The sequence below is a fragment of the Peromyscus eremicus genome, chromosome 2 (genome assembly GCF_949786415.1).
Source record: "Peromyscus eremicus chromosome 2, PerEre_H2_v1, whole genome shotgun sequence".
Classification (NCBI taxonomy): domain Eukaryota; kingdom Metazoa; phylum Chordata; class Mammalia; order Rodentia; family Cricetidae; genus Peromyscus; species Peromyscus eremicus.
Genome location: NC_081417.1, coordinates 64,087,205 through 64,113,070, shown reverse-complemented (window position 1 = coordinate 64,113,070; position 25,866 = coordinate 64,087,205). Strand labels below are relative to the sequence as shown.

General features: G+C 44.3%; 1 protein-coding gene and 1 long non-coding RNA gene across 2 annotated transcripts in view; both read left to right on the top strand.

Moving 5' to 3' along the window:
• Positions 1–10,068: 10,068 nt before the first annotated feature.
• Positions 10,069–17,637, top strand: LOC131903585 (uncharacterized). The gene is made up of 3 exons (XR_009377544.1): positions 10,069–10,384; positions 10,660–10,755; positions 17,391–17,637. It is a non-coding gene; the product is annotated as an uncharacterized LOC131903585 (long non-coding RNA).
• A 3,036-nt stretch (positions 17,638–20,673) lies between these two features.
• Gne (glucosamine (UDP-N-acetyl)-2-epimerase/N-acetylmannosamine kinase) overlaps positions 20,674–25,866 on the top strand; it is a 52,544-nt gene continuing 47,351 nt past the window's right edge. Inside the window, exon 1 of the mRNA XM_059254240.1 lies at positions 20,674–20,834. Within this exon, the coding sequence (XP_059110223.1) occupies positions 20,697–20,834 (138 nt within the window). The 5' untranslated portion in view covers positions 20,674–20,696. The remainder of the gene's footprint in view (positions 20,835–25,866) is intronic.

Here is a 25,866-nt window from a genome sequence, read left to right as displayed (position 1 = left end):
TGAAAAGGGTAGCTTTGGATTGTGGTTTAAATACCATCACCAATAAATGGAGAGGAAGGTCGTGGAACAGACTGGTAGAGGAGGTGACCAGGAGCACACAGCCAGGTCTGTGGGGCACACCTGCCACTGCCCACTTTCCAGGTAAGGGTTTCCAGAAGTTTGGAGGCATCTCTCTTCATGGTACAGAAAGGAGGACACTTTACAAATGGAGACCTCTTCTGTAGATTAAACTTTCCTTACTACCTCATTTGCTGAGCTTCTCTTGTGTGTTTTTAAAAAACAAAATCACCTCAAAGTAGTCCTTGTGCCAAACAGGTGTATTTGGGGGTGACATATTCTGATCTCCTACCCTGATGTGCTGAAGATCACAAAATCAGTAAGTGGATTCACACAGCCACACCCAGTGCCACCTCACTGTTCAGAGGGCAAGTACTGTGGTAGTTTCTTAGGACATGTATGTATTTGTGTCTGCCTGGCTGTCTGTGTATAAGCTATGGAGCTCCTGTATGCAGACAGGAGTTTCTTTTCTCCTTCCTCTACATGGGATCTAGGAAGTGAACTTAGGTCATCAGGCTCAGGAGCAAGCACCTTTACCCCCTGTGCCCTCTTGCCAGCCCACGGTAGCTTCTAAGGACAGGGTTTGGGGAAACTTCGTAGAAGAAACTGCACTAGAGTTAAGCCCTGAAGGTGAAGTAAAAGACCAGCCCTGGTTAGAAGAGTTACTGTTTTGCAGGTCTGTGTCAGGCCTGGCAGGAGGCAGACAACAGCAAGGGGAGCCTCGGCTCTCTCTGGTAAACCGTTATTATTCTAAAGGAAGGCAGAAAGAAAGAACTATATTCTGAAACTATCTAATTGATTTTTTGGGGAGACTATGTCTATGTAGTCCAGGTTAGTCTTGAAATCCTGATCCTCCTGCCTCCACTTCCCAAGTGCTGGGTGGGGTTGCAGGCCTGCGCCATCGTGCCCACAGTATAAGGTGCTGAGGATCCCAACCCACAGTTTCATGCATGCTGGGTAGGCCCTCTACCAACGCCAACTAAGCTACGTGCCCAGTGTGCTCTCACCCCACCCCACAACCCAGAGTCTAATGTATACCAAGCTGGCTTCAAACTCAGTAGGTAGCCAAGCATGACCTTGAATTTTTCTTGGGTTTGTGCTTGTGAAGGAAGGTGTCTTCAGAGTCCAGAAGTAGGTGTCGGATTCCCCCAGAGCTGGAGTTATAAGCAGTTGTGAGCTGCCTGATGTGGGTGTTGGGAATGGAACTCAGACCCTCTGCAAGAATGATATATGTTCTTCACTACTGAGCTGTCTCTCCAGCCCTGACTTTGAATTTCTGATCCTCTTGCCTCTACTTCCCAAGTGCTGGGATTACAGGTTTGTGCCACCACACTTGGTTTAATAAATGTCTTTTAACAGCCATGCCAGTTGGTGGTAGAGGAAAATGTTCCTGCTTCCAAAGAAATACACCTTAATCAAAAACATAAGAAATAAGGACGCTTCATAGCTGTAGATGAGCCAAAAACTATGATACAAGAGACAGCCCCGAGGTGGAGCACCATTATAGCAAGCCACATGGTTTGCAAATTGAAGACTACAGTGACTTCTTTTTCTGGTTTGTGTCGAGGGCTTGCAAGGGTGAAAGGTGAAGAGTTTGCAAGGGAGAGAGAAGTCAGCATAACCAGTTAGGGCAGTTTCTGGCGGAAGGCCATGGACAGCTAGCCCCCAGGCTGCCTCATATGTGAATGAAATAACTAATGCCCAAATGGCTGCCTAAGCACCTCCCTTAATCTCCATAATGTGCTAATGAGAGAAGAGTCCCTATAGTCAGTGACTAGGAGTAACAAGCAAATCAGGAGAGACCCAGTATGTCTGGATCCAGGCAGCACCAGACTGGCTTTATGGCCCCACAAGAAGAGTGTTTTGTTATCAGGAGAAACAAACTGTCCAAGACATAGAAATGGGCAACAGAGATGAAGAGTTCCCTGTATCCGTAGAAGACATAGTCCAAGACTCCTGGTGGGGGCCAGAAACCACAGACAGTACTGAATCCTATGTATTCACTCCATATACCTATGGTCAAGTTGAATGTGTAAGCTATTGCTGTGGGATGTTCTGTATGTTAAATATGTTGCTCTGATTGGTTAATAAATAAAACACTGGTTGGCCAGTAGCCAGGCAGAAAGTATAGGTGGGACAAGGAGAGAGGAGAATTCTGGGAAGTGGAAGGCTGAGGCAGAGTGATGCTGCCAGCCGCCGCCATGAGTACCAACATGTAAGATACTGGTAAGCCACAAGCTATGTGGCAAGGTATAGATTTATAGAAATGGGTTAATTTAAGATGTAAGAACTAGATAGCTAGAAGCCTGAGCCATTAGGCCAAACAGTTTAAATAATATAAGCATCTGTGTGCTTATTTTATAAGTGGGCTGCGGGACTGCCAGGGCTTGGCAGGAGCTGGAGAGAAATTCTCCAGCTATAAGCTATGCCCCGTAACAGCTAATTGAAGACTTGCTTTGAAAGGCATCCTTCTTCTTTTTCCTTTTTTTTTTTTTTTTTTCTCGAGACAGGGTTTCTCTGTGTAGCTTTGCGCCTTTCCTGGAACTCACTTGGTAGCCCAGGCTGGCCTCGAACTCACAGAGATCCACCTGCCTCTGCCTCCCGAGTGCTGGGATTAAAGGCATGAGCCACCACCGCCCGGCTTGAAAGGCATCCTTCTTAAACAACTTGGTCTACTTAGAAATGTGTAAGGAGTGTCATCCACAGACCCAGCCTCTCCACCATCAGCAGACCCAGCCTTTCCACCATCAGCAAATCTAGCCTCTCCACCACCAGCAGGCCTAGCTGCTGTGGAATGAGCCTTTTGTATGATGTGAATATGCATTACTTTCATTGGTTAATAATAAAGCTGTTTGGCCTTAGCAAGTCAGGATAAAGTTAGGTGGGACAATCAGCTTGAGGACTTGGATAAAGAAGGGTGGAGTCAAAAGAGATGCCAGCAAACTGCCCAAGAAGCAAAATGCTAGAGGACAGGTAAATCCACGAGCCATGTGGCAACACATAGATGAATAGAAATGAGTTAATTTAAATGTAAGAGCTAGTTAGTAATAAGACTGAGCTATTGGCCGACCTTTTTGTAATTAATATAAGCTTTTGTGTGTTTATTTGGGACCAGGTGGTCAGGACAGAAAAACTCCTCCTCTGTTTACATATGCTGCCCAACATGGGACACATACATCCACATAAAGCCTGAGAAAGCTTTAAAAAAAATAGGGTTCTAAACACACAAAAATGGAGCCAAGTGCAGCTTCCTAGTTCATGTCTCTCATGCAGGCTGTGGTACAGAGACGTGTCCCCTGGCCGTGGCATGTGGGTTCAAGCTGCAGCATGGCAGATTCCTGTAGTCTCACACAGGCTGCAGTATAGAGATGTGTCACCCAGCCATGCACTGTGTGGTAGATTTAAGGTTCTTGCTCATACAGACAAAAAGAGTTAAAGAGACACAGTAAGGAGAGAGTCAGACAAAAAGGTCTCTAAATGGGTCACAGTATGTTTGAAAAATGTGCATAGGCTTGGGAGAGAGAAGAGAAAGGGTAGAAACAGTCATAGATTTAAAAAATAATAGTAAAATACTTTAAAAGGGAATAGAGTAATATGATAAGCCACATAAATATGATAAGCCACATAAATATGGGAAATACACAGAGAGTCTGGATTCTATATTGTATTATGTTTTCTTTAGTTTTTTTTTTTTACTGTTAATAGGTGAAAACACTGAGAGACATTTGATTGTGAAAGCTACGAAATTAAACCAACCTATATATTTTTAAATTTCTTGACTTCAAAATTTAAGTCAAAAGATATGTTACTTTGTGGGAGAGGTTATGCTTTTGTTTCCACAGGAAATAAGAGGCTATGGATTCATTCTGGGTTAAGGAAAATCAGGTTTGATCAAGGAAGACTCCCTGAAATCCTGACTACAGACATGGAAAAATAAACCTAAAGTAACTACAAGACACATGACATATATTTTACCTGCTCAAACATAAAACAAAAAATTATCTTTGACTGGCTTATATATAATACACAGTTTATATTTGTATTAATACAGATATATCTGCTGTGGGATGGTCTGTATGTCAAATGTGTTGCTGATTGGTCAATAAATAAATCACTGATTGGCCAGTGGCCAGGCAGGAAGTATAGGCGGGACTAACAGAGAGGAGAACTGAGAGAACAGGAAGCTGGGTGAGAGAGACACTGCCAGCTGCCACCATGACAAGCCGCATGTGAAGATCCCGGTAAGCCACGAGCCATGTGGCAAGGTATAGATTTATGGAAATGGATTAATTTAAGCTGTAAGAACAGTTAGCAAGAAGCCTGCCACGGCCATACAGTTTATAAGCAATATAAGTCTCTGTGCTTACTTGGTTGGGTCTGAGCAGCTGTGGGACTGGCGGGTGACAAAGATTTGTCCTGACTGTGGGCAAAGCAGGAAAACTCTAGCTACATATATCTGTTACCTTTAAAAGTTTATGTATTTTCAGAGCAAGGGGACCTGACACCAATAAAAATGGCCCAGGTGATCCAGCATCCAAAACCGCTTCAAGGCTGCTGACTGAGATGATCCAGCCTCACGAAATACTCCAGCCAAGACTTTACAATTATCCTGATTTTCTCAGTCCCTCAAAGATTACCAGTGCCCCCAATCAGCAGGAAGTAGTCTAGAAAACTACATCCGTACTTTCAAAATATTGGTTATAAATGTTTGTTTTCATTTAAGGAGGGTTGGCTACAAATTGTTATTGGTCATAGTCAATCTCTTTCTAAAAGAAGAAAGGGGTATATGATATAGAAATGATGGGGAAAAGGGTAGATTATTGAATCTATTTTAATCCAAAAACAACTGTTAATCTCAAAATATTTTACATTGTTATGAATTTTAGTTTATTGATACAAAATTAAAGTTAATTTTGTTATGTATATTTCTCCTCTTGTTTAAGATATTGTGTTTATGCAGCTCAATTAAAACTGTAATGTATAATTAAGAAATACAGATTAATAGTCATCTGTAATAGTCAAACTTATAGTCATGTTAGGTTTTCTAGGTATACAAAGATATATTTCAGATAGATAGGTAATCTTCAAACACTTCAAAGGTCTACAGAATATGGCATTTAAAATGTTTTAAAAACTTAGGCTTTTCAAGATAGACTCTCCAAGATTAGATGGATAATTGAGTGTTTTCTTTGATTTTGTCAGATACAAATAGACTAGATATTGTAACTATAATTATTGCTTGATAACTGTTTTGTTGTATATAATTTTACTATGCTAAAATTATAACCTTCCTTTTTGATTAGTTAGAAAAGGAGAGATGCTGTGAATATGTATTACTCTCATTGGTTAGTAATAAAGCTGTTTGGCCTACAGCAAGTCAGGATAAAGTTAGGTGGGATAATCAGCTTGAGGACTTGGATAAAGAAGGGTGGAGTCAAAAGAGATGCCAGGGAGCTGCCCATGAAGCAAAAAGCTAGAAGACAGGTATATCCACAAGCCATGAGGCAATACATAGATGAATAGAATTGGGTTAATTTAAATGTAAGAGCTAGTTAGTAATAAGACTGAGCTATTGGCCAAGCACTTTGTAATTAATATAAGCTTTTGTGTGTTTATTTGGGATTGGGCTGTTAGGACAGAAAAACTCCACCTCTGTTTACAACCAGCCTCTCCACCATCATCAGACCCAGCCTCTCCATCATCAGCAGACCCAGCCTCTCCACCATCATCAGACCCAGCCTCTCCACCATCATCAGACCCAGCCTCTCCATCATCAGCAGACCCAGCCTCTCCATCATCAGCAGACCCAGCCTCTCCACCATCAGCAGACCCAGCCTCTCCATCATCAGCAGACCCAGCCTCTCCACCATCATCAGCAGACCCAGCCTCTCCATCATCATCAGCAGACCCAGCCTCTCCACCATCATCAGCAGACCCAGCCTCTCCACCATCAGCAGACCCAGCCTCTCCATCATCAGCAGACCCAGCCTCTCCACCATCATCAGCAGACCCAGCCTCTCCATCATCAGCAGACCCAGCCTCTCCATCATCAGCAGACCCAGCCTCTCCACCATCAGCAGACCCAGCCTCTCCATCATCATCAGCAGACCCAGCCTCTCCACCATCATCAGACCCAGCCTCTCCATCATCAGCAGACCCAGCCTCTCCATCATCAGCAGACCCAGCCTCTCCATCATCATCATCAGACTCAGCCTCTCCACCATCAGCAGACCCAGCCTCTCCATCATCATCAGACCCAGCCTCTCCACCATCAGCAGACCCAGCCTCTCCATCATCATCATCAGACCCAGCCTCTCCACCATCATCAGACCCAGCCTCTCCATCATCATCAGACCCAGCCTCTCCATCATCAGCAGACCCAGCCTCTCCACCATCATCAGACCCAGCCTCTCCACCATCATCAGACCCAGCCTCTCCATCATCAGACCCAGCCTCTCCACCATCATCAGACCCAGCTTCTCCATCATCATCAGACCCAGCCTCTCCATCATCATCAGACCCAGCCTCTCCACCATCATCAGACCCAGCCTCTCCATCATCAGCAGACCCAGCCTCTCCATCATCATCAGACCCAGCCTCTCCACCATCATCAGCAGACCCAGCCTCTCCACCATCATCAGCAGACCCAGCCTCTCCATCATCAGCAGACCCAGCCTCTCCACCATCAGCAGACCCAGCCTCTCCATCAACAGATCCAATCTTTCCAGTGATGTTTAAACTTTTCAGTCTCCATTAATTCCCAAATCTGCCCCACTTTTCTTTACTTACAATAAATGGCTTGGTACCTAAGAGATCCTTCATGGAATTTGTCTCTTCTAGGCTCAATGCTTTTGGGTATAAATGTTTAAACAATTATTTATTTTGTTTTGGTTTTGAAATAGGATCTATGTAACCCATGATGGTCTCAAATTCACACAGTTCTCTTGCCTCAGCCTCCCCAAATGCTAGGATTACAGGGATGAGCCAAATAACTTACACCAAAATACTGTTATAACTATTATTATTGTTGTTAATCTTCTTTGTGGCACTGGAGAGATTGTTCAGTGGTTGAGAGTACTTATTGCTCTCCCAAAGGACCCAAGTTCACTTCCTAGTACCCACAGTGGGTGAGTCACAACCACCTGTAACTCCTGCTCCAGAGGATCTGACATCCTCTTCTGGCCTCTGTGGGCACCTACATTCATGTGCACATACATGCACAGAGACAGACAGACATACACATAATTAAAAACAGATAGGGTGGGGCACTTGGGAGGTAGAGGCAGGAGGATCTCTGTGAGTTCAAACCATCCTGGTTTATATAGAAAATTCTAGGTCAGGCAGGGCTACACAGTGAAACCCTGTATCAAAAATCAATCAAACAAAAGATAAAATATAGCTTTTAAAACACACGACCTTCTATTGTATGCACTTTAGTTCAGCATGTGGCTCCAGGCTTCTGGGCAACATCCTGGGCACCTCGTGGATGAGGGAAAGGCACTCTATTAGCAAAACCATCTTTGCTTCTTGCCTCCTTTCCTCAAATTTTTCATTTTTTTTTTGAAAGACAAGGTCTCAGGTATTCCAAGTTAGTCTTAATCTTGCTATGTAGCCGAGGCTGGCCTTGAACTCCTGATCTTGTTACCTCCACTCTGGAATGCTGGTACTGCAAGCACGCACCACCACGCCTGGCACCAGACAGCCTTAGCAGCTGACTGGCACCTTTGCCTAAGGTGAGTGGGAGCCTTCACCCACGTTTATTCTAAAGCTTTCACAATTGTTTATTTATTTATTTGATGTGTGTGCTTAAGTTTAGGTATGTACACCCTGTACAGGACCTCAGGAAGGTCAGAAGAGGACACAAATCCCCTGGAACTGGAGTTGCAAATGATTCTGAGCCAGGTCTTACACAAAAGCGCAGCCAGTGCTCTTGACTACTTAGCCGTCTCTACGGCCCCTATTTTAATTTTATATTTGCATAAAAGTTATGTTTTTACATTTTAAAACGTTATAGGATTAGGGTATAATACTTGCCTAGCATGAATAAGAGCCTGAGTTCAGTCCCCAGCATCACAATGGATAAATAAAAATAAATAAATTTATATATACATATATTTGTGTGTGTGTGTGTGTATTCAGACACATTTGTGTGGAGTTCAGAAGACCACCTTCCACCTTGTCTGGGGAAGGGTCTCTTGGCTGGTTTCCTGCTGTGGATGCCAGGCTAGCTGGTCCATGAGTTTCTGGAGATTCTCCTGTCCACACCTCCTATGTCCCCACAGGAGATGAGGGATTCAGATGCTCACACCACTGCATCTGGCTTTTATGTCAGTTCTGCAGATTCGAACTCACATCCCAGTTTTATAGCAAGTGCTTATACCCATAAGTCATCTCCCAGTCTCCTCTTCTCAAGACAGAGCCTTACAAAGAATCGCTGGCTGGCCTGGAATCCACTATGTTGACCAGGCTAGCCTGGAACCCATGCCTCAGTGATCCTACTGACTCAGCTTCCAAATGCTGGGATACAGGTGTGGGCCAACCACCGAGCTTAGCTTCTCCGGGAAGTCTTGGAATCACATATTGCCCTAATTTTGCAGATAGATAGGGAGGCACAGACAGTCATGTGAGTGGAAACTTAGAGTGCATGCCAGCGATTAAGAGGGTGTGCTGGAGGCAGAATATTAAATACAAGGAGCAGGTGAGCAAGAGGACAGTGAGCAAGATTAACGTCATAAACAAGAAAGACCAGTGCTGATGCTTGGGTGGTGCCCTTAATTGCTTCCTTTAGAGATCCTGTTTCTAGAGCCTTCAGTTCTGAGCAGATCTTCCCCCCACACCCCTTCCACTGTCTACCTTCCTGAACAAGAGAGCAAGTTTAGAGTCCACATCAGACCTCCTCCTTAGCACCTCCCCCACCTGGAGACTGGCACCTGTGTGCTCCTTGGCTGGAGGGCCGCTCCAGTGTCAAAGCTGACCGAAGCAAAGAGACCTCTTAGAAACAGGAGAGCAGCTCAGGAAAAAGATTTACGCCATCTCTCCTGCCCTGGGTGTCTTTGGGTAGAGAGCTACTATGGTATTCTTTGCTCGACAATGCTCTCAACTCCAGGGGCCTCTGCATGGATCTCTGACCAGCTGACTGCATTGCCGGTCAACAGAAAGCCGTGGCTCTGGAGTGCCTTCCTCTCCGCATCCTTTTGTTTTTCTGGGCCATTGGCCTCCCAATCACACTTCCTCTGAAAACCTGAACTGCTCTCACTGGTTTTCCCAGAAGCCTCGTCATGAGGCTTTCCACTTCCCATTTTGAGCTCCGGACTCTGAGAGAGATTGAAAATGAATCATGTTATTGTCTCCCTAACTAGAAGACAGGTGGTAGGTCACACTACCGAGACACAGGACGACACACCTGGGTTTCTCTGAGACAGGAGAAGTGTCAGGAGATAGGAAAGTAGGTCAGAGGATATGGCCCCATGACCTCACAGGGCCAGGGAGGGACAACAAGTCAGGAATAGCCTTGGAGAGCCAGTGTCAAGCTATCTGGGGCCGCAGCTAAGGCAGGGTCCGAGGGTAACTGGCTACAGAGGTAGACCAAGGTCACGAGAGGCCACCGCTCCTGCGGACAGTAGTATGAGGAAGGTGGTGCGGCTGAACTCAGACTGGAAAACTGACGGTTGAAAATTGAACAGCTGGCGAGTGCAGATCCTGCAGGAAGCCGTCCACTCTGTTGGTGTTGTGAAAGGGAAGAGACGGTTCCCACGGGGGAGGGTAGGCTAGCGGGAGAACTGATTGGGGCTGGGGGATTTTGGTTTTGCCACAGAAGGCCATGCTAGCACACAGAAGGAAGGCCCTGAGAGAAAGGAAAGCCTCGAACATGGAAAAGACAAAGAAAGTAGTTGACAGAGGCTCAGCTGCCAGCCAGGAGGAGGCTTGGAAAATCACACGGGATTGGGAGCCATTGGGGTAGTTAAAGCTCAGGGGTCACGGGGTCTGGCAAAGCTGCAGGGCCATCAAAGCTTAGCCCAACAGTGATGTAGTAGTGACCTTTCCTGTCCCCGTAGGAAACACCTGACTGAAGCAACTGCTGCCACCAGCAGTTAGACTGGACCTTCCCACCTCAACTAAGCGGATCTAGAAACTCCTCACAGACACGCCCAGAGGGCTGCTTCCATGGTGCTTCTGAATTTCATCGGGCTGACAGCTAAATTAACCATCGTAGTTGGCGTCTCCTCCACTCCAGTCTTCAAGTTGCTCCTTGTGGTTTGAAGGCTCATTATATGAGCCCGGACACCTGTGACACAAAGAGAGGAAGGCAGCCAGGAATAAAGCAGTGGTCAGTGTGACTGTCCCTGCGCGAACTGAACCAGTGAGCTGCGTGGAAAAGGGACCTGAAGGGACAGATGAGAACACACACACACACACACACACACACACACACACACACACACGGGCAGGGGCTCTCAAATCCATTTCATTTTCAGTCATTTTTCTTTAAGGAAGAATTAGATGAGGAAGCAAGGACAGAGGATTTATTTTAATATTAGTTACAATACTGCACAGGCCCCACTTTGCTTATACCCTCCAACTTCTCTGCTTCCCTCCACACAGAGGCAAAGAAGGAGCAGAAGCAGGATTCCAGAGGATCTGGTGCAGCCTCCCTTGGCTCCTTGGTAAAGACTTCCTCAGCTGTCAGTCTACCCATCTGTAAGTACACAGGGGCTTGGGGACTAGCCTGGGCACTAAGGGGCTGACGACAAGCCAGACATGGTAGCACACATCTATAATCCCAGTACTTGTGAGGCAGGAGAATCATGAATTCAATGCCAGTCCAGGTTATACAGAAAGTTCCCCGACAGTCTGAGTTATGTGGAGACAGCCTGACTCAACAAAACAAACATAAACAAACAGAACTTAAAGCCAGGCTAAGTTACTTAACATAAAAGGCATGTTAGGGTCACAAGAGGGCTCCGTGGTAAAAGCACTTGCCATACAAGCCTGGCAACCTGAGCTCAATGCCTGAAACCCACTGTGGAAGGGGAGAAATGGCCCTTCAAAGTTGTCCTCCGGCCTCCACATGTGCACCATGACCTGTGTGTATTTGCACACATGCATGCATATTACTCACACACATAAAATAAAATAAATAAATGTACACATATGCTGAATGCTTATCAATGTATTTATTATAATTTTTCTAGAAAAAAGTACATAACTAACCTCTTAATCTCACTAAATAAACATTTTCTATGTCTTGAATGAGTAACTAAATGAATCTATGTGTAGAATATTATTTTCAGGTATGTTACTTTTGTTTATGTTGCATTTGTTTAACTCTGTGAAGCTGTGTTACTGTGCCTGTCTAAATCACCTGATGGTCTAAAAAAGAACCAAATGGACAATAGCAAGGCTGGAGAAAGGATAGACAGAGAGAAGAAATAGAAAGAGAAATCTGGGAGGAAGAAGAAGAAACAAGAGAACAAGGAGAGGAGGACTTCAGAGGCCAGCCACCCAGCCACCCAGCCACCCAGCTACACAGCTACACAGCCAGACATTGTGGTGATATATTGTGTACTCCAATAAAGCTTGCCTGGGGATCAGAAGACAAAGCCAGCCACTATATTAAACAGAGGTCAGGCAGTGGTAGCATACCTTTAATCCTAGCATTCTGGAGGCAGACATCCATCTCTGTGAGTTTAAGGCCACACTGGGAACAGAGCATGGTGGCACACATCTTTAATCCCAGCACTAGGAAGGAAGGAAGATGGCAGGGCACAGATAGGTATATAAGGTGTGAGTAAATAGGATGTCTCTCTCTTGAGACTGAGGATTTCATAGAGGTAATAACTTGTGGCTGGCTTGCTCTGCTTCTCTGATGTTTCAGCTTTCACTCCAGTATCTGACTCTGGGTTTTCTATTAATAAGACCACTTAGCAATTCGTGTTACAGACATGGAGTAAGAAGGAAAGAAAAGCTATACAGAAATAGAGAAAGGTAAAAGCCCAGAGGCAAAAGATAGACAGGCTAATTTAAGAAAAGCTGGCTAGGCACAAGTCAAGCAAAGGCTGGGCATTTATAAGTAAGAATAAGCCTCCATGTGGGATTTATTTGGGATCTGGGAGCCAGGCCCCTTAAAAGAGTAAAAGAGCAAAAACAACAGCTACAACTATGTACTGGGAAATTAGCATGTTAAACATGATTTTTGTAAATGTTATTGATTAAAACTAAGTTTAAACATTTAAAATTACATTTTTCTTTCTTTTGTGTGCATGTATATGTCTGTGGGCATGTGTCTGCCACGGTACACACGGGGTTCAGAGGGAGGACATTTGGGGGTCAGCTTTCTCCTTCCGCCATGAAGGTTTCAGGGACTGAATTAATGTCATCAGGCGTGGCAGCAAGCACCTTTACTTAACAAGCCATTTTGCTAGGCCGGTTTTTTGTTTTTATTTTGATGTAAGGAAGGGCTGGAGGTAGAGCATTTTCCTGGCATGCGTAGAGCCCAGTTTCAACCACATACAACTGGGCTGGTGGTATGTTCACCGCACCTGGGAGAATGGAGCCTAAGAATGAGGCAGACTAAAGTCTCATGCAGTAGCCAACTTTATTCAGAGCATTGGACAATTTATACCCCGAGGGTTAAGAATGGCCACTTACATAAAGGTCTCATGAGTTCAAGCTGTATATAATCAAGTTGCACATGGCAAAAAACAAACAAAACAAAACATGTTTCCATGGAGGCGTATAAACAAATAACAACAGCCAGTTGTAACGAATAATCTGAAGTAAATTCACTCTTATCCACTACACCTGGGAGGGGGACGAAAGAACAACCCAAGAACAATTCCATATTTTTGAAGAAACTGAGGTTGTAAGACTCTTGTTTTCTTGGAGTTTTCTCACAAGCACCCGGAATTCACTTTGCACCACTCCACTCTTGGACAGTGTTCTGAGAGTATGTACCCCTGTAATCATAGCTCAGGGGAAGAGAGGAAAGAGGGCCAGAAATTCAAGGTCAACCTTGCCAACACAGTGAATTCCAAGTCAGCCTGGGCGACATGGGACCCCATCTCAACTGAAAAACAAGACAAAAATGGAAGAATTGATTTTAAGAGAGATAAAAAATAAAAATATCGCAGATAGTGTTTCATACAGGCAGACATGGAGACCCAGTATCATCGTTCTGGCTGAAAGGAAGGAAACTCAAGCATCACACTCGTGTGTGTGTGTGTGTGTGTGTGTGTGTGTGTGTGTGTGTGTGTGCTCTGCCTAGGCAGCCACTCCAGCTAACTTCTTTATGGTCATTTGTCCAGGAACAGGATGGACCTTAGAAATGCTAAATTGTCCAAGATCATTCACGAGTAACCGGCAGAGGCTGACTTCAAGCACAGCTGTGGGCGATATGCAGCAGCCTTGTTTCATATGCAGCAGCCTTGTTTCATATGCAGCAGCCCTTGTTTCCTCTCTTTCGGTCTCTAGACCAGGAGAAAGGGCGAGTCAGCATACGGAATGCTGTTCGGCTCCTGGAAGGGAGGGTTCTGGGCTCCACTGAAGTCAGTGGTGAGTCTGATGAGCCACTGTGAGGGATTTGATAAAGGAAATCTTCCCTTGGAAGCTTCCTCTCTGATAGAAAACTCAGAGAATTAAAGCTCTGGGAAAGAGGCCTCCAGAGATTGCCACAGCCTGTATTGGTCAGGGCTCACCAGAGACGCAAATCAATTGTACACACTTGTAAAGAGATTTATCTCAAGGCATTGATCATAGCTTGTTGCATTTAAAACCTCATGGCTGAAGGTGGCAGGCTATTTAGACTCAGGAGAGACATGTGGTTCAAATTCAAAGGCAATTGGGCCAGAAATCCAGGAAGGGTCCATATTGCAGACGAATGACAGACAGATACTTGTACTGACAGACAGACTCCTTCCTGCTTGGGAGAGGTCAGCTTTTTCTTGTATTCGCTTGGACTGGACTGGATGAAACCTGCCCATGCTATGAAGGGCAATCTACTGTAATCAAGCCCATCCCTTTAAATATAAATCACATCTTCAAACACCCCAGGAAACTACCTGGGATAATTTTTGAGCAAATATGTGGGTATTGGAGTTATGGTTTACCCCAATAATAGAATGCATGCCTAGAAAGTCTACAACCCTGGTTCAGTCCCTCCCCTTACCCCACAACTACAAAAACCTGGGTATGGTGGTCCAGCCAAACTAACATTAAATTTCAACAGATAGGTCTGCAAATCTCTGAGTATTGCAAAATCTGAAAAAAGTGTCCATAGATGTGACAAAGCATCATGAGATGGAATTAGCCTCCATTACTGTAGTTGACTGTCAGCCTATCAGGATCTAGAATGGCCAAGTAGCTAGTAGCTAAATCTTGAGCATGCCTGTGAGGGGTTTCTAGACTGGGTTGAGATGAGAAGATCCATTCTATCTACAGACAGTGCCATTCCATGGGTTGGAGTCTCAGACTGAATACATCAGGTGAAAGCGAGCTGAGGACCTCCTCGCTTCCCAGTTTCACATGTGATGTGACTAGCTGCCTCCAACTCCTGCCACCATGGCTTCCCCACCATGATGAACGGTGACCCCAAATCAATGCTTCCTCCTTGAAGTTGCTTTCTGTGGTCAGGTATTTGCCACAGCAGTGAGGAGAGTAACTAATCTAATTACCTAGGCAGTTCCGAAATCCAGTGACTAGTGTCCTTAAAAGAGCTACCCAGGGGGCCATGCAGAAGAGAAGAATGCTTTTTGGATGCCCAGAAGAGGCTGTTATGACATGGGCAGAAGCCAAGTAAACCAACGAATGTCTACAGCCACCAGTGTGGCCACCAGAAGCTGGAAGAGCCAAATAGAAAGTGTCCCCTAGAGCCTGGAAAGGGAGCACAGATCTGTGGACATTTTAGCTTTGGACTTTGGCTATCAGGAGTGTGAGTATAAATTTCTGTGGATCTACTTCATGATTGAATCGTGCTCCTGAGGAAGCTGACCCACCTGGGGAACACCAAATGGCCCCTGTTCCTCACTGCCCTACACTGGTTAGTCACACCATGGACTTGTGGGGCTCCTCACTGCCCTACACTGGTTAGTCACACCATGGACTTGTGGGGTTCCTCACTGCCCTACCCTGGCTACTCATACCATGGACTTGTGGAGTTCCTCACTGCCCTACACTGGTTAGTCACACCATGAACTTGTGGGGTTCCTCACTGTCCTACCCTCTCTAGTCACACCATGGACTTGTGTGAGCACATGCTTGCATGCACACACACAGGGCAAGGGCAGCAGGACTCCTTCAGAACTCTTCACCCCTCCTCTCCTGTCCTCTCACCTTCCGCCCAAATCCTGCTTTGCCAAAGGAGTCAGTCCTGTTCTTGCCCACTGTTGGCTGGCATCTCTCACTTGCTCAGCACCCCAGTTCTGTATTCTCCACTGTTATAGGTGCTAGTCCTCAAAGATTAACCCTGATTCTGTCTTCCGGGCCTAAGAAGCCCTAATTTTGCTCAGTCCTGGACACACTCACTGTCACCATCTCTCTCGTCAGAGAGCATGGTTGTGCATTTACACAGGTCGGCACTCTGCAGTGCGGACACACCTAGAAATCCAAGCTCACTGTCTGCTCAGCAGTTTCCTGTCCTCTGACCTCTTGGGAAGCATGGTGTGTCCCAGGGCTCTAGAAGTCTGCTTAGCATTTGTTTCTTTTGCAGGGTGCAAGATGCACCTGCCTGGCTGTTAGAACCAGACCCAAGTGCAAAGCCCTTTCCAGCGTGCAGTTTCATCTGTTGGTCTTTCCTGCAGAAAACACACGTGCCCTGGAAAGTGAGGCGGGGCTAACTCTGGCACGTGGAAGTACAAACGTTATTTCATTGACAGCATAAAGCTAAGGCCTATCCTTTTTGTTTTCTTTTGAGACAGTCTCACTATGCATCCCTCACTTGCCGATAACTCACTACATAGACCAGGTTGGCCCTGGTGGATCCTCCTCCCTCTACCTCCCAAGTGCTGGGGATTCATTCAGGCATGCACCACCATGCCTGGCTAAGGTATAATTTTGTTTGTAAAGAAAAGATATAGAACAATGGAGTTATATTTATGAAGTTTACTTAAATATTGGGTCTACAAAAATATGAGGTTATGTCTAATTTGAAATCTTGCTCCTTTTTTTTTTACATTTATTTATTGTGTTTGTCTATGTGTGTGTGGACATGAGCAGATCAACTTGTTAATTTTCTCTATCATGTGGGTTCCAGGCTTCAAAGACAGGTCATCAGACTTCATGACAAGTACCTTTACCTGCTGACTCATCCTCTTCAACTGTTTTTTAAAAGCAGGGTCTCATTTAGCTCAGGCTGTCCTTGAACTCACTATGTAGTTAAGGATGACCTTCAAATCCTAACTCTTAAAATAAATCACACCAGTGCTGGTGTGGTACCTCACGCCTTTAATCCCAGCACTGGAGAGGCAGAGGAGACCAGTAACAGAATGCATGCCTAGAAAGTCTACAACCCTGGTTCAGTCCCTCCCCTTACCCCACAACTACAAAAACCTGGGTATGGTGGTCTTGCCAAACTAACATATTAAATTTCCATATTAAACAACAGATAGGTCTGCAGATCCCTGAGTATTGCAAAATCTGAAAAAAGTGTCCACAGATGTGACAAAGCATCATGAGATGGAATTAGCCTCCATTACTGCAGTCGACTGTCAGCCTATCAGGATCTAGAATGGCCTAGGAGCTAGTAGCTAAATCTTGAGCATGCCCATCCAGTACTATGTAGTGAGACCTTGCCTCAAAAACACAAAACAAAACAACAAAAAAATCACACAGTAGCTGGGCGCGGTAGCGCTCTCCTTTAATTCCAGCATTGGGAGCAGAGGCAAGATTGCTATGGGTTTGAGTCAGCCTTGACTATAGCACAAGATCGTATTTCTCAAAATGTACACTATAAAATATAACTCTGTAATCAAGATAATGTAGTGGTATTTGCTCCACCTATGACCGTGGGCTAATGGGCCCAAAGGAGGTGGTGCTTCCTGCCATTGTACACGACCTCTTAAAAGGAGAGGGAGAAGAGTCACATGCCCCTTCTCCCTGCTCCTGCCTACAAGGTGGATTTGCTCCTGGTCAGATCAGAGGATGACTCCAGCTGTTTGCTCTGTTCTATATTCATGAGTGTATTTCCTCAATTTACCCTAATACATTTCCTAATACTTCTTAAACAGACTCCGGTGGATTTATTGCCTTATCTGGTGCCCAACATGGGCCATGAACCCACAACCCTGAGGTTAAGAGTCTCATGCTCTACTGACTGATCCCTCTCCCTTTCCTTTTAAGAGGTCATGTACAACTGCTTCCTTCCAGCCCTATAGCCCAAGGTCATGGGCAGAGCAAATACCACTACAAGATACTGAGCCAGGCATGGTGGTACGCACCTTTAATTCCAACACTTGGAAGATGGAGACAGGAGAACCAGAAGTTCAAGACCAGACTGAATTACATAATTTCAAAAACTAAAATAATCCCAAATATATATAAAAATTTGTAATGTCAACTTGTGTAATATATACTTCTGGAGTTGGAATATATTCTCTCTATATCTGAGTTTTCCTTAAAACAGCAACAACAACAACAACAACAACAACAACACACACACACACACACACACACACACACACACACACACACCAGTTTCTGCTTCCTGGTCCTGTGAGGTTTCAGGAGTCCCCTAAATTCTGCTGTGCCTTCCCCGCTACGAGCAGCTGTGAGCCAAAATCGTCCCTCTTCTCTAAGAAAGCCTTCTTACATCTTTCCAGAACATTTCACCCAAACACAAAAGAACGTACCTTCTCAGCACCTCATGGAACTTTCCCCCAAATGGACCACATGCTCAGTCACAAAGCAAGTCTCAAAAGATACAAGAAAACTGAAATAACTCCCTGCATCCTATCTGACCACCACAGATGAAAGCTGGATACCAACAACAATAAAACCAACAGAAAACTCACAAACTCACAGAAACTGAACAACTCACTACTGGGTGAAAAATAGGTCAAGACTGTGGTAATATATTGTGCACCCTAATAAATCTGGGGATAGGCAGAGCCAGCTACTAGATTAGACATGGACGCCAGACAGTGGTGGCACACATACCCTTAATCCTATCACTCAGGAGGCAGAGATTCGTCTAGATCTCTGTGAGTTTAAGGCCACACTGGGAACAGAGCCGGATGTGGTGGCACACACCTTTAATCCCAGCACTTGAGATCTCATGCCTTTGCTTGGGAAGGACACATGCCTTTAATCCCAGGAAGTGAGATGGCAGGGCAGAAAAAGGTATAGAAGGCATGAGGAAACAGGAACTCACTGTCTTGAGACTGAGAACTTCGTAGAGGTAAGAACTTGTGGCTGGCTTGTTCTGTTTCTCTGATATTTCAGCTTTCACCTCAATGTCTGGCTTTGGGTTTTTTATTATAAGATCTTTTAAGATTTGTGTCACACAAGACAAATTAGGGAAGAAATGAAAGACTTTCTAGAATTGAATGAAAATGAACACACAGCATACCCAAACTTAAGGGATGCAATTAAGGTAATTCTAAAAGGCAAATTCATAGTACTAAATACCTATATGTAAATCGAGCCAGGTGGTAGTGATTCACACCTTTAATTTCAGCACTTGGGAGGCAGAGACAAGTGGATCTCTGTGAGTTCAAGGCCAGCCTGGTCTACAAAGTGAATTCTAGGACAGCCAGTACTGTTACACCGAGAAACCCTGTCTCAAAAAACAAAAAATAAAAAGAGAGAGATCTCATACTATTAACTTAAAGCACACCTGAAAGTTCTAGAACTAAAAGAAGAAATAACACCCCAAAGGAATAGAAAGCAAAAAATAATCAAATTCTAGGCTGAAATCAATAAAATAGAAATTAAAAAAAAATCAATGAAACAAAGAGTTGGTTCTTTAAGAAAATGACTAAGATCAACAAATACTTAGCCAAATTAACTAAAAGGTGAGAAGAGAAGATCCAAATTAATAAAATTAGAGATGAAAAGGGGGACATGACAGACACCGAGGGAATCAGAGAATCATAATGTCATACTTTAAAAACCTGTACCACACAAAATTCAAAAATCTAAAAGAAATGGATAACTTACTTTAAAAAATACCATCTATCAAAATTAAATCAAGAGCAGATAAGCAATTCAAACAGACCTATGACTGCTAGTGAAATACAAGCTGCAATTAATAATCTCCCAACCAAAAAAACTAAGGCCAGATGGTTTTAGCGCAGAATTCTCTCAGACTTTCAAAGAATCAATGCAAATACTCTTTCAAATTATTTCACAAAATAGAAACAGAAGGAACATTACCCAATTCATGAGACCACAGTTACCCTGATACCCAAACCACAAAAAGACTCAAGAAAGAAAGAGATATTACAAACCAATTTCCCTGATGAACATAGATACAAAAATTCTCAATACAATACTTGCAAACCAAATCCAAGAACACATCAAAAAGATCATCCACCATGATTAAGTAGGCTTTATCCCAGAGATGCAGGGCTGGTTCAATATATGAAAATCAATAAATGTAATACACCATATAAACAGAGTAAAGACAAAAACCTCATGATCTTCTCATTGGATGCAGAAAGGGCCTTTGATAAAACCCAACACCCCTTCATGATAAAAGTCCCAGAGAGATTAGGGATATAATGGACATACCTCGACATAATAAAGATGATTTATAGCAAGCCCCACAGCCAGACTCAATATCAATCATTAACCAAGAAAATGCTGTACATGCTTGCCTACAGCCCAATCTACAGGCATTTTCTCAGTTGGGGTTCCCTCCTCTCAGATGACTACAGCCCACCTCAAGTTGACATAAAATTAGCCTGCTCAGGCTGTTTCTAAGCTGACCTCAAACTCAAGGCCCTCTTCACGTTGTGGAGTGCTGAGACCATAGGCATGTACTGCTGCACCCAGCAAGGCACACTGCATTTTAATTACAGCTTTCCTTAAGTGGAACAGACATCGTCATCGAGCGGTAGATAATGCTGAGTACAGTAGGGAACTGTGTAAATGACTGTTTCCCATTGAAATGGAGGGGTGGGTTTGGTGACAAGCAGTTCATTAGCCTGAATCCCTTTGGCGGTCCCTGGACACTAAAGACGCAAACTGCATTCTTTGTAACCTGAAGCCTAGTTTCTATCCTAACAGAGCTGGGATGAAAGTGATTTGATTTTCCTTCAGTCTAAGAAGCCAAAGGTTCTAAACACAGAGACGTTTGTGGTTGTTAAGGAATCCTAATAAGTCTCTAATCTCTTAACTGCTTTGTTCAGAGTAACGCATCCATGGGTGTTCTGAATGTGCCTGTGTGAAAACCGTGTGAAAAGGACAATAGAAATTTTCGTTATAGGTATCAGTGGGTTTATATTCAGAAACTTTTTTTTATTGGAAATAAAATCACTGAGTTGAGTCAACATATCACGAACAGGGAAGTGGCGCTCAGGTTCCTGCTCTCCTCCTGCTTCAAACCCACTGTCCAGGAACACAGGAAGAGTTCCGAGCCACACCCTCCCCCGCCCTGTTCAAAGAGGCAGAGCTTAAGGGTTAGTCTGGACCGCAGGTGCTTACTAATGACCACTCCGTGCCAGCTAAACCCGGAGGACAGACAGTTGCTCAGCGATTCCAACCACATCTCCGGGACACAGCCGTGCCACGGGATGGAGACACACAGGCGTCTCCCCAGGGAACTGTGCTACCTAGGACCTCATGTGAGTAAGGCAGGGCCCCTCCAGCACTGCGGCTTCACGGTCAGACACCAAGGCCGTCTAAAGGAGGAAGGGGGAAGCTTTGGTTTTAAATCTGTCACATCTATTAATGTTTAAACGTCTTTGCCCTGCTCACTCTGGCTTGTGACTATGGTCACTCACTGTACAGTTCTGGTTTGTCTCTGCCGTCACCCTGGCCGCACGGTCTCTTTGCATTTCCAAACAGAAAGGCAAAAACAAACTCTTTTATTATTACTTATTTATTTTTACATCCTGACCTCAGTTTCCCCTTCCTCCTCTCCTCCCAGTCTCTCCCCCCACCTCCCCTGCGCCCTCCATCCGCTCCACTTCTGAAAAATAAATTCTTTCCTCTCGATTCCTGTTGCTTTTACCAGATTAAAAAAGTTTTGTTTTTACTCTTTGAATTTCTTGCTTCATAAATACTGTTCCATTCCAAAAGGTACAGTGTTTGGTGTAACTTTTATTTTTTGGGTTTTGAAACATGACACGTAGACCCACCTTAATTGATACCCCAAACCAGAGTCACTGAATGACCATATTGGGGGGGGGGGCGTTTTCTCTGAGTTAGTTAGTATCTAAACCAAAATAAAAAGAAATTGCCATGTTTATCAGTATTTAGGTACAGCACACAGCATGTTACATTAGAATGTATATTTAAACTAAATTTTGATTGAAGCATATGAGCAGCTACATGCTCTAAGGCACCGTCAGATTTAAATGGACAGTTAAGTGCAAAACTCACCTACAGTTAAGGAACGGTTAGAAGAACTTATCAGGGGAAGGAATGAGAAGCAGAGGCAGGGGGAAGGAAGGGAGTGTGTGTGAGGCGGGGTGAATTTGGCCTAACTCCAAGACGACTGGAAATAAATCGTCTTTATGACTATGTGCCAGTAGGTTTTTTTTTTTTTTTTTTTTTAAAGGAAAGAAATCAGAAACAAGTTTTTAAAAAGAACTTTCTGGTTGGTGGGGTCACTCTTTCCAGTAGTTTAGGTAGGTGGTGTAGCAGTGAGCCAAGCTGCCTTCCTGTACGATCTACAGCTAGCTGGGCCGCCAAGGCACTGGGGGCCGGTTTCAGTTTGTCTTCAATGAAAATGTATTCTTTTTACTGTTCAGCAGTTAAATTCAAGTTTAGACTTTTTGAGCTTCTGGCTAACACGAAGTTGTTCCCCCGCCCCCGCCCCCATGCCTTCAGTGAGATCCAGTATGCACCGGTTGTCTGTAATTACAAAGGTGGGAGTCATTCTAAGTCACCACTCTGCCTATTTTGAGGTGTCTTAAGAGTTTACGGCTTCCAGAGCTTGAGAGGGAAAGGAGAGCGAGGCGACAAATGCCTCTCAGGTGACTGGATAGACTAGAATGCCATTCACTGGGAACTGTGGTCAAGGAGAACACCCGGGTTCATGAGGACAAAGAAGTCTGGATTTGGGCTAGTTTGACTCGAGGTGTCAGGGACACACGAAGTTGTCCTTTAAATAGCTGGTTAGTGGGCCTGGTGTTGGAAGACTCAGCTAGATTTTCAGATTTGGAATCACTTTAAATGATGGCTAAGACCAGCAAACGAGATCAAGCATGAATATTAAAATGACACGTGAAAAAGGCTAGATACATAATCTTGGGAGCCAGCTTTTTACACAGGGATTCGGGGCAGTGCACTGGCCAGAGAGGTTAGAGACAGATGGGAAGGAGGTGTCCCATGAGCCCAGGAAGTGGAACGTTTCCAGAATGAGAAAGACACTTGTATTGTGTATATACATGCAATTCCTGGCACTCAGAAGGTGGAGGCAGGAGGATTTTAATCGTCCTTGACTCCATAGTGAGTTCCAGGCAAGTATGGCACTCTGTCTCAAAAAGAAAAATAGAAAAAAGAAGTAGTTTAGGAAACCTTGATGTAAAGAAAATGTTTTGTGAAGAGCCGCTGGAGGAGAACAGGGGTTGGGCTGTGCGGACAGAGAGAGTGAGTTAGAAAGATGGGACATGTCCACAAAAGCACACTCATGTCCAGGACAAAGGGTCACAGAGAGAGGTGCAGTTTCTACAGAACTTTCTAGCTTATTAAATTCAATTTCATAATGTTTGAGTCAGACAGTCAAAACATGTATCAAACAAACATCAACAGTAGTCAGCCTTTGGTCTCTGTGAGGTGGGGTGGGGGGAGTTGGCTCTAGGATGCTTCAAGGCTTTCAAAAATTTGTGGATCGTCAAGCCCCTTATAAAAAAAATGAGGGTATTAGGCCGGGCAGCAGTGGTGCACGCCTTTAATCTCAGCACTGGGTAGGCAGAGTCTGGCAGATCTCTGTGAGTTCGAGGCCAGCCTGGTCTACAGAGGGAGATCCAGGACAGGCACCAAAACGATACAGAGAAACCTTGTCTCAAAAAAGCAAAAAAAAAAAAAAAAAAAAAAAAAAAAAAGGAGGGTATTTTCATATAGTGATGACCTTCATACATCACCTTGCATAGTTAAATCTCCTCTAAATCACATACAATACTAGTACAATGGAAACACTATGCAATTTTTATGCTGTATTATTTAACAAATAATGACAAGGAAAGAAGCCCATGCATTCTAGTACAAACACATTTTCCCTCAAGTATTCCTATCGATAACTCTTTAAATTTATGGATGTAGCTGGGCGGTGGTGGCGCACGCCTTTAATCCCAGCACTCGGGAGGCAGAGCCAGGCGGATCTCTGTGAGTTCAAGGCCAGCCTGGGCTACCAAGTGAGTTCCAGGAAAGGCGCAAAGCTACACAGAGAAACCCTGTCTTGAAAAACCAAAAAAAAAATAAAAAAATAAAAAATAAAAATAAAAAAATAAATAAATTTATGGATGTGGAACTTGCAAGTACAGAAGGCAATTTTGTAAAAAGAATTGACACTAGGTAACTCTTAGGAACACTAACTAGGAGTCAGGGCAGAGAAAGGGGGATGGTGAAAACTCTAGCTGGATCCTTACCTGGCAGTAGAGATGCCATGATCACCAAGGTGGCTTTCCCGGGACGACGTTTATTCATTGCACGCCACATGTGCTGATTCCTGAGATCTCCCCAAATGTGGGCAACTCAACTGGAAATAACAATAACAACAAAACCAAGAGAAAACAAAACCAGAAAGATAGTTAGGTGGTGCCTTGGGCTAAGAATGAGCAGTATATTAAAACAAACAAATAAACAAAACAGATATTAGGTAGTGGAATTAATCATGCCCATGACAAATCTGTATTTCTAACCTATGCTTTCCTCTAGATCCTCTAGATTCATGAAAATCTCCTAAGGGTCTCCAGACTCAACAAATCCAAACCAAGAGCACCCACCTTCCCATCCAGCGCTCATCCCCAAGTCTGTCTCTCCAGGTTCAAATACCAGCATTACCCAATCACTCACATATTGGAATAGGAACACTGGCCACTCACCGCCATCCCTCACTCTCATTTTTACCATCCGGTTATATTCATTCTTTCTCCAGTCTTCTGATTCCATTGCCAGAATTCACTCTCTCTCCTCTCCTCTTCCCTCCCCACTCACTACTCTCTTTTGAGGCAGGATCTCACAATGTAGCCCATGCGGTCCTGGAACCCAGGGCAATCTTCCCACTTCAGGTCCAAGTGTGTGCCATCACATCAAGCAGGATTCTATTTCTTAGTTCCTGCTACTATCACTTGGAAATATTATTTTCCTCTAGTCGCTCCTCTTCCCAATCCATCACTCATAATTCAAAATACAGAGAATGCCCAACTTCCTTAAAGGATCCTATGCACGGCCCTTGCTGACATGGCCTTGTTCCAAGCCACATCTCTAGCTACTTCCTGCCTCCACACATCTACTTATAACAACACCGAATTTCTCCTTGCTCCTTAGCTCACTACTATATTTCATACTTGTTCACTATAAAGATCAGGCAATAAAGAGTACTGTGGAGCCAGCTAGATGGCTCAGTGGATAAAATGCTCACTGTGCAAGCCTGACCACTGGAGCTTGATCCTCAGGTCCTACCCGGAAGAAGAGAACCAACTCCCCAAAATTGTCTTCTGATTTCCACATGAGTGTCATAGCAATGCATGAGTGTGCAAATACATATGCACACACCGTGATGATGGTTTTTATTTTTTAGAAAGGAATATTTAAGCCTAACTGATGGAGGATGACCAAGGAGGCTGATTACAGAGTGATTTGGGCCATAGAGAAAAACCAGAGATATCCAGGACCACTGTTAGATGTCTCAGTTTTTGTTGACTACATTTCTTACATAGGTACTGAACTATCAGAGAGAAGCATATAGGACTAACTTCAAAGAATTTGGGATCTGATTAGATAAGTAGGTCACAGATAAGGAAGTAGTTAGTATGACTGGTTTCACAGAATACCAACTGTGATGTTTAATATCACAGTTATAAATATATCCATTTTAAAGCGCTGGATAGTTAATAAATATGAAATGGGTACTCAAGCCAAATGCTACAGAAATCCAGCGGAGGTAGGATTATCTTTGGATAGAGAGTTCAGATTATGTTTCAGAACAAATAGGATTGGAAATTCAAGTCAGGCACAAGAAGGAAAGACAGGGCTTGGTCTTGCAAGCCTTCAGCACAAACATGGGAATCAAAGAAGGAAGCGTTCAAGGCGGAGAGACCCAGTCCGAGATGCAGCTCAGTTGGTAGAGTACTTGTCCAGCATTCACCAAGCCCTGTGCTCCATCTCCAACACTACATAAGCCTAAGCATGGTGCAGTAGCCCTGGGGAGGTGAGGCAGGGTGATTAAAAATTCAAAGTTGTCCTCCGTTATAGAGTGTTGAGGCTAGCCTAGTGTACATGAGATCCTAGAGAGAGGAAGTGGAGGAGAGGAGAGGTGAGGAGAGAAAGAAAAAAGAGAAGAGAAGAGAAAAATGAGGAAAGGAGGGAAATGGACCTAAAAATCGCTGGGTACTGAGTTCGAGGTGGGGGAATGCCTTGACGGCAACTGTACATGTGGACCCAGACTGGGGAGGCTGCTGCTGGAGTGTGTATCCAAGGTCGTGTCTA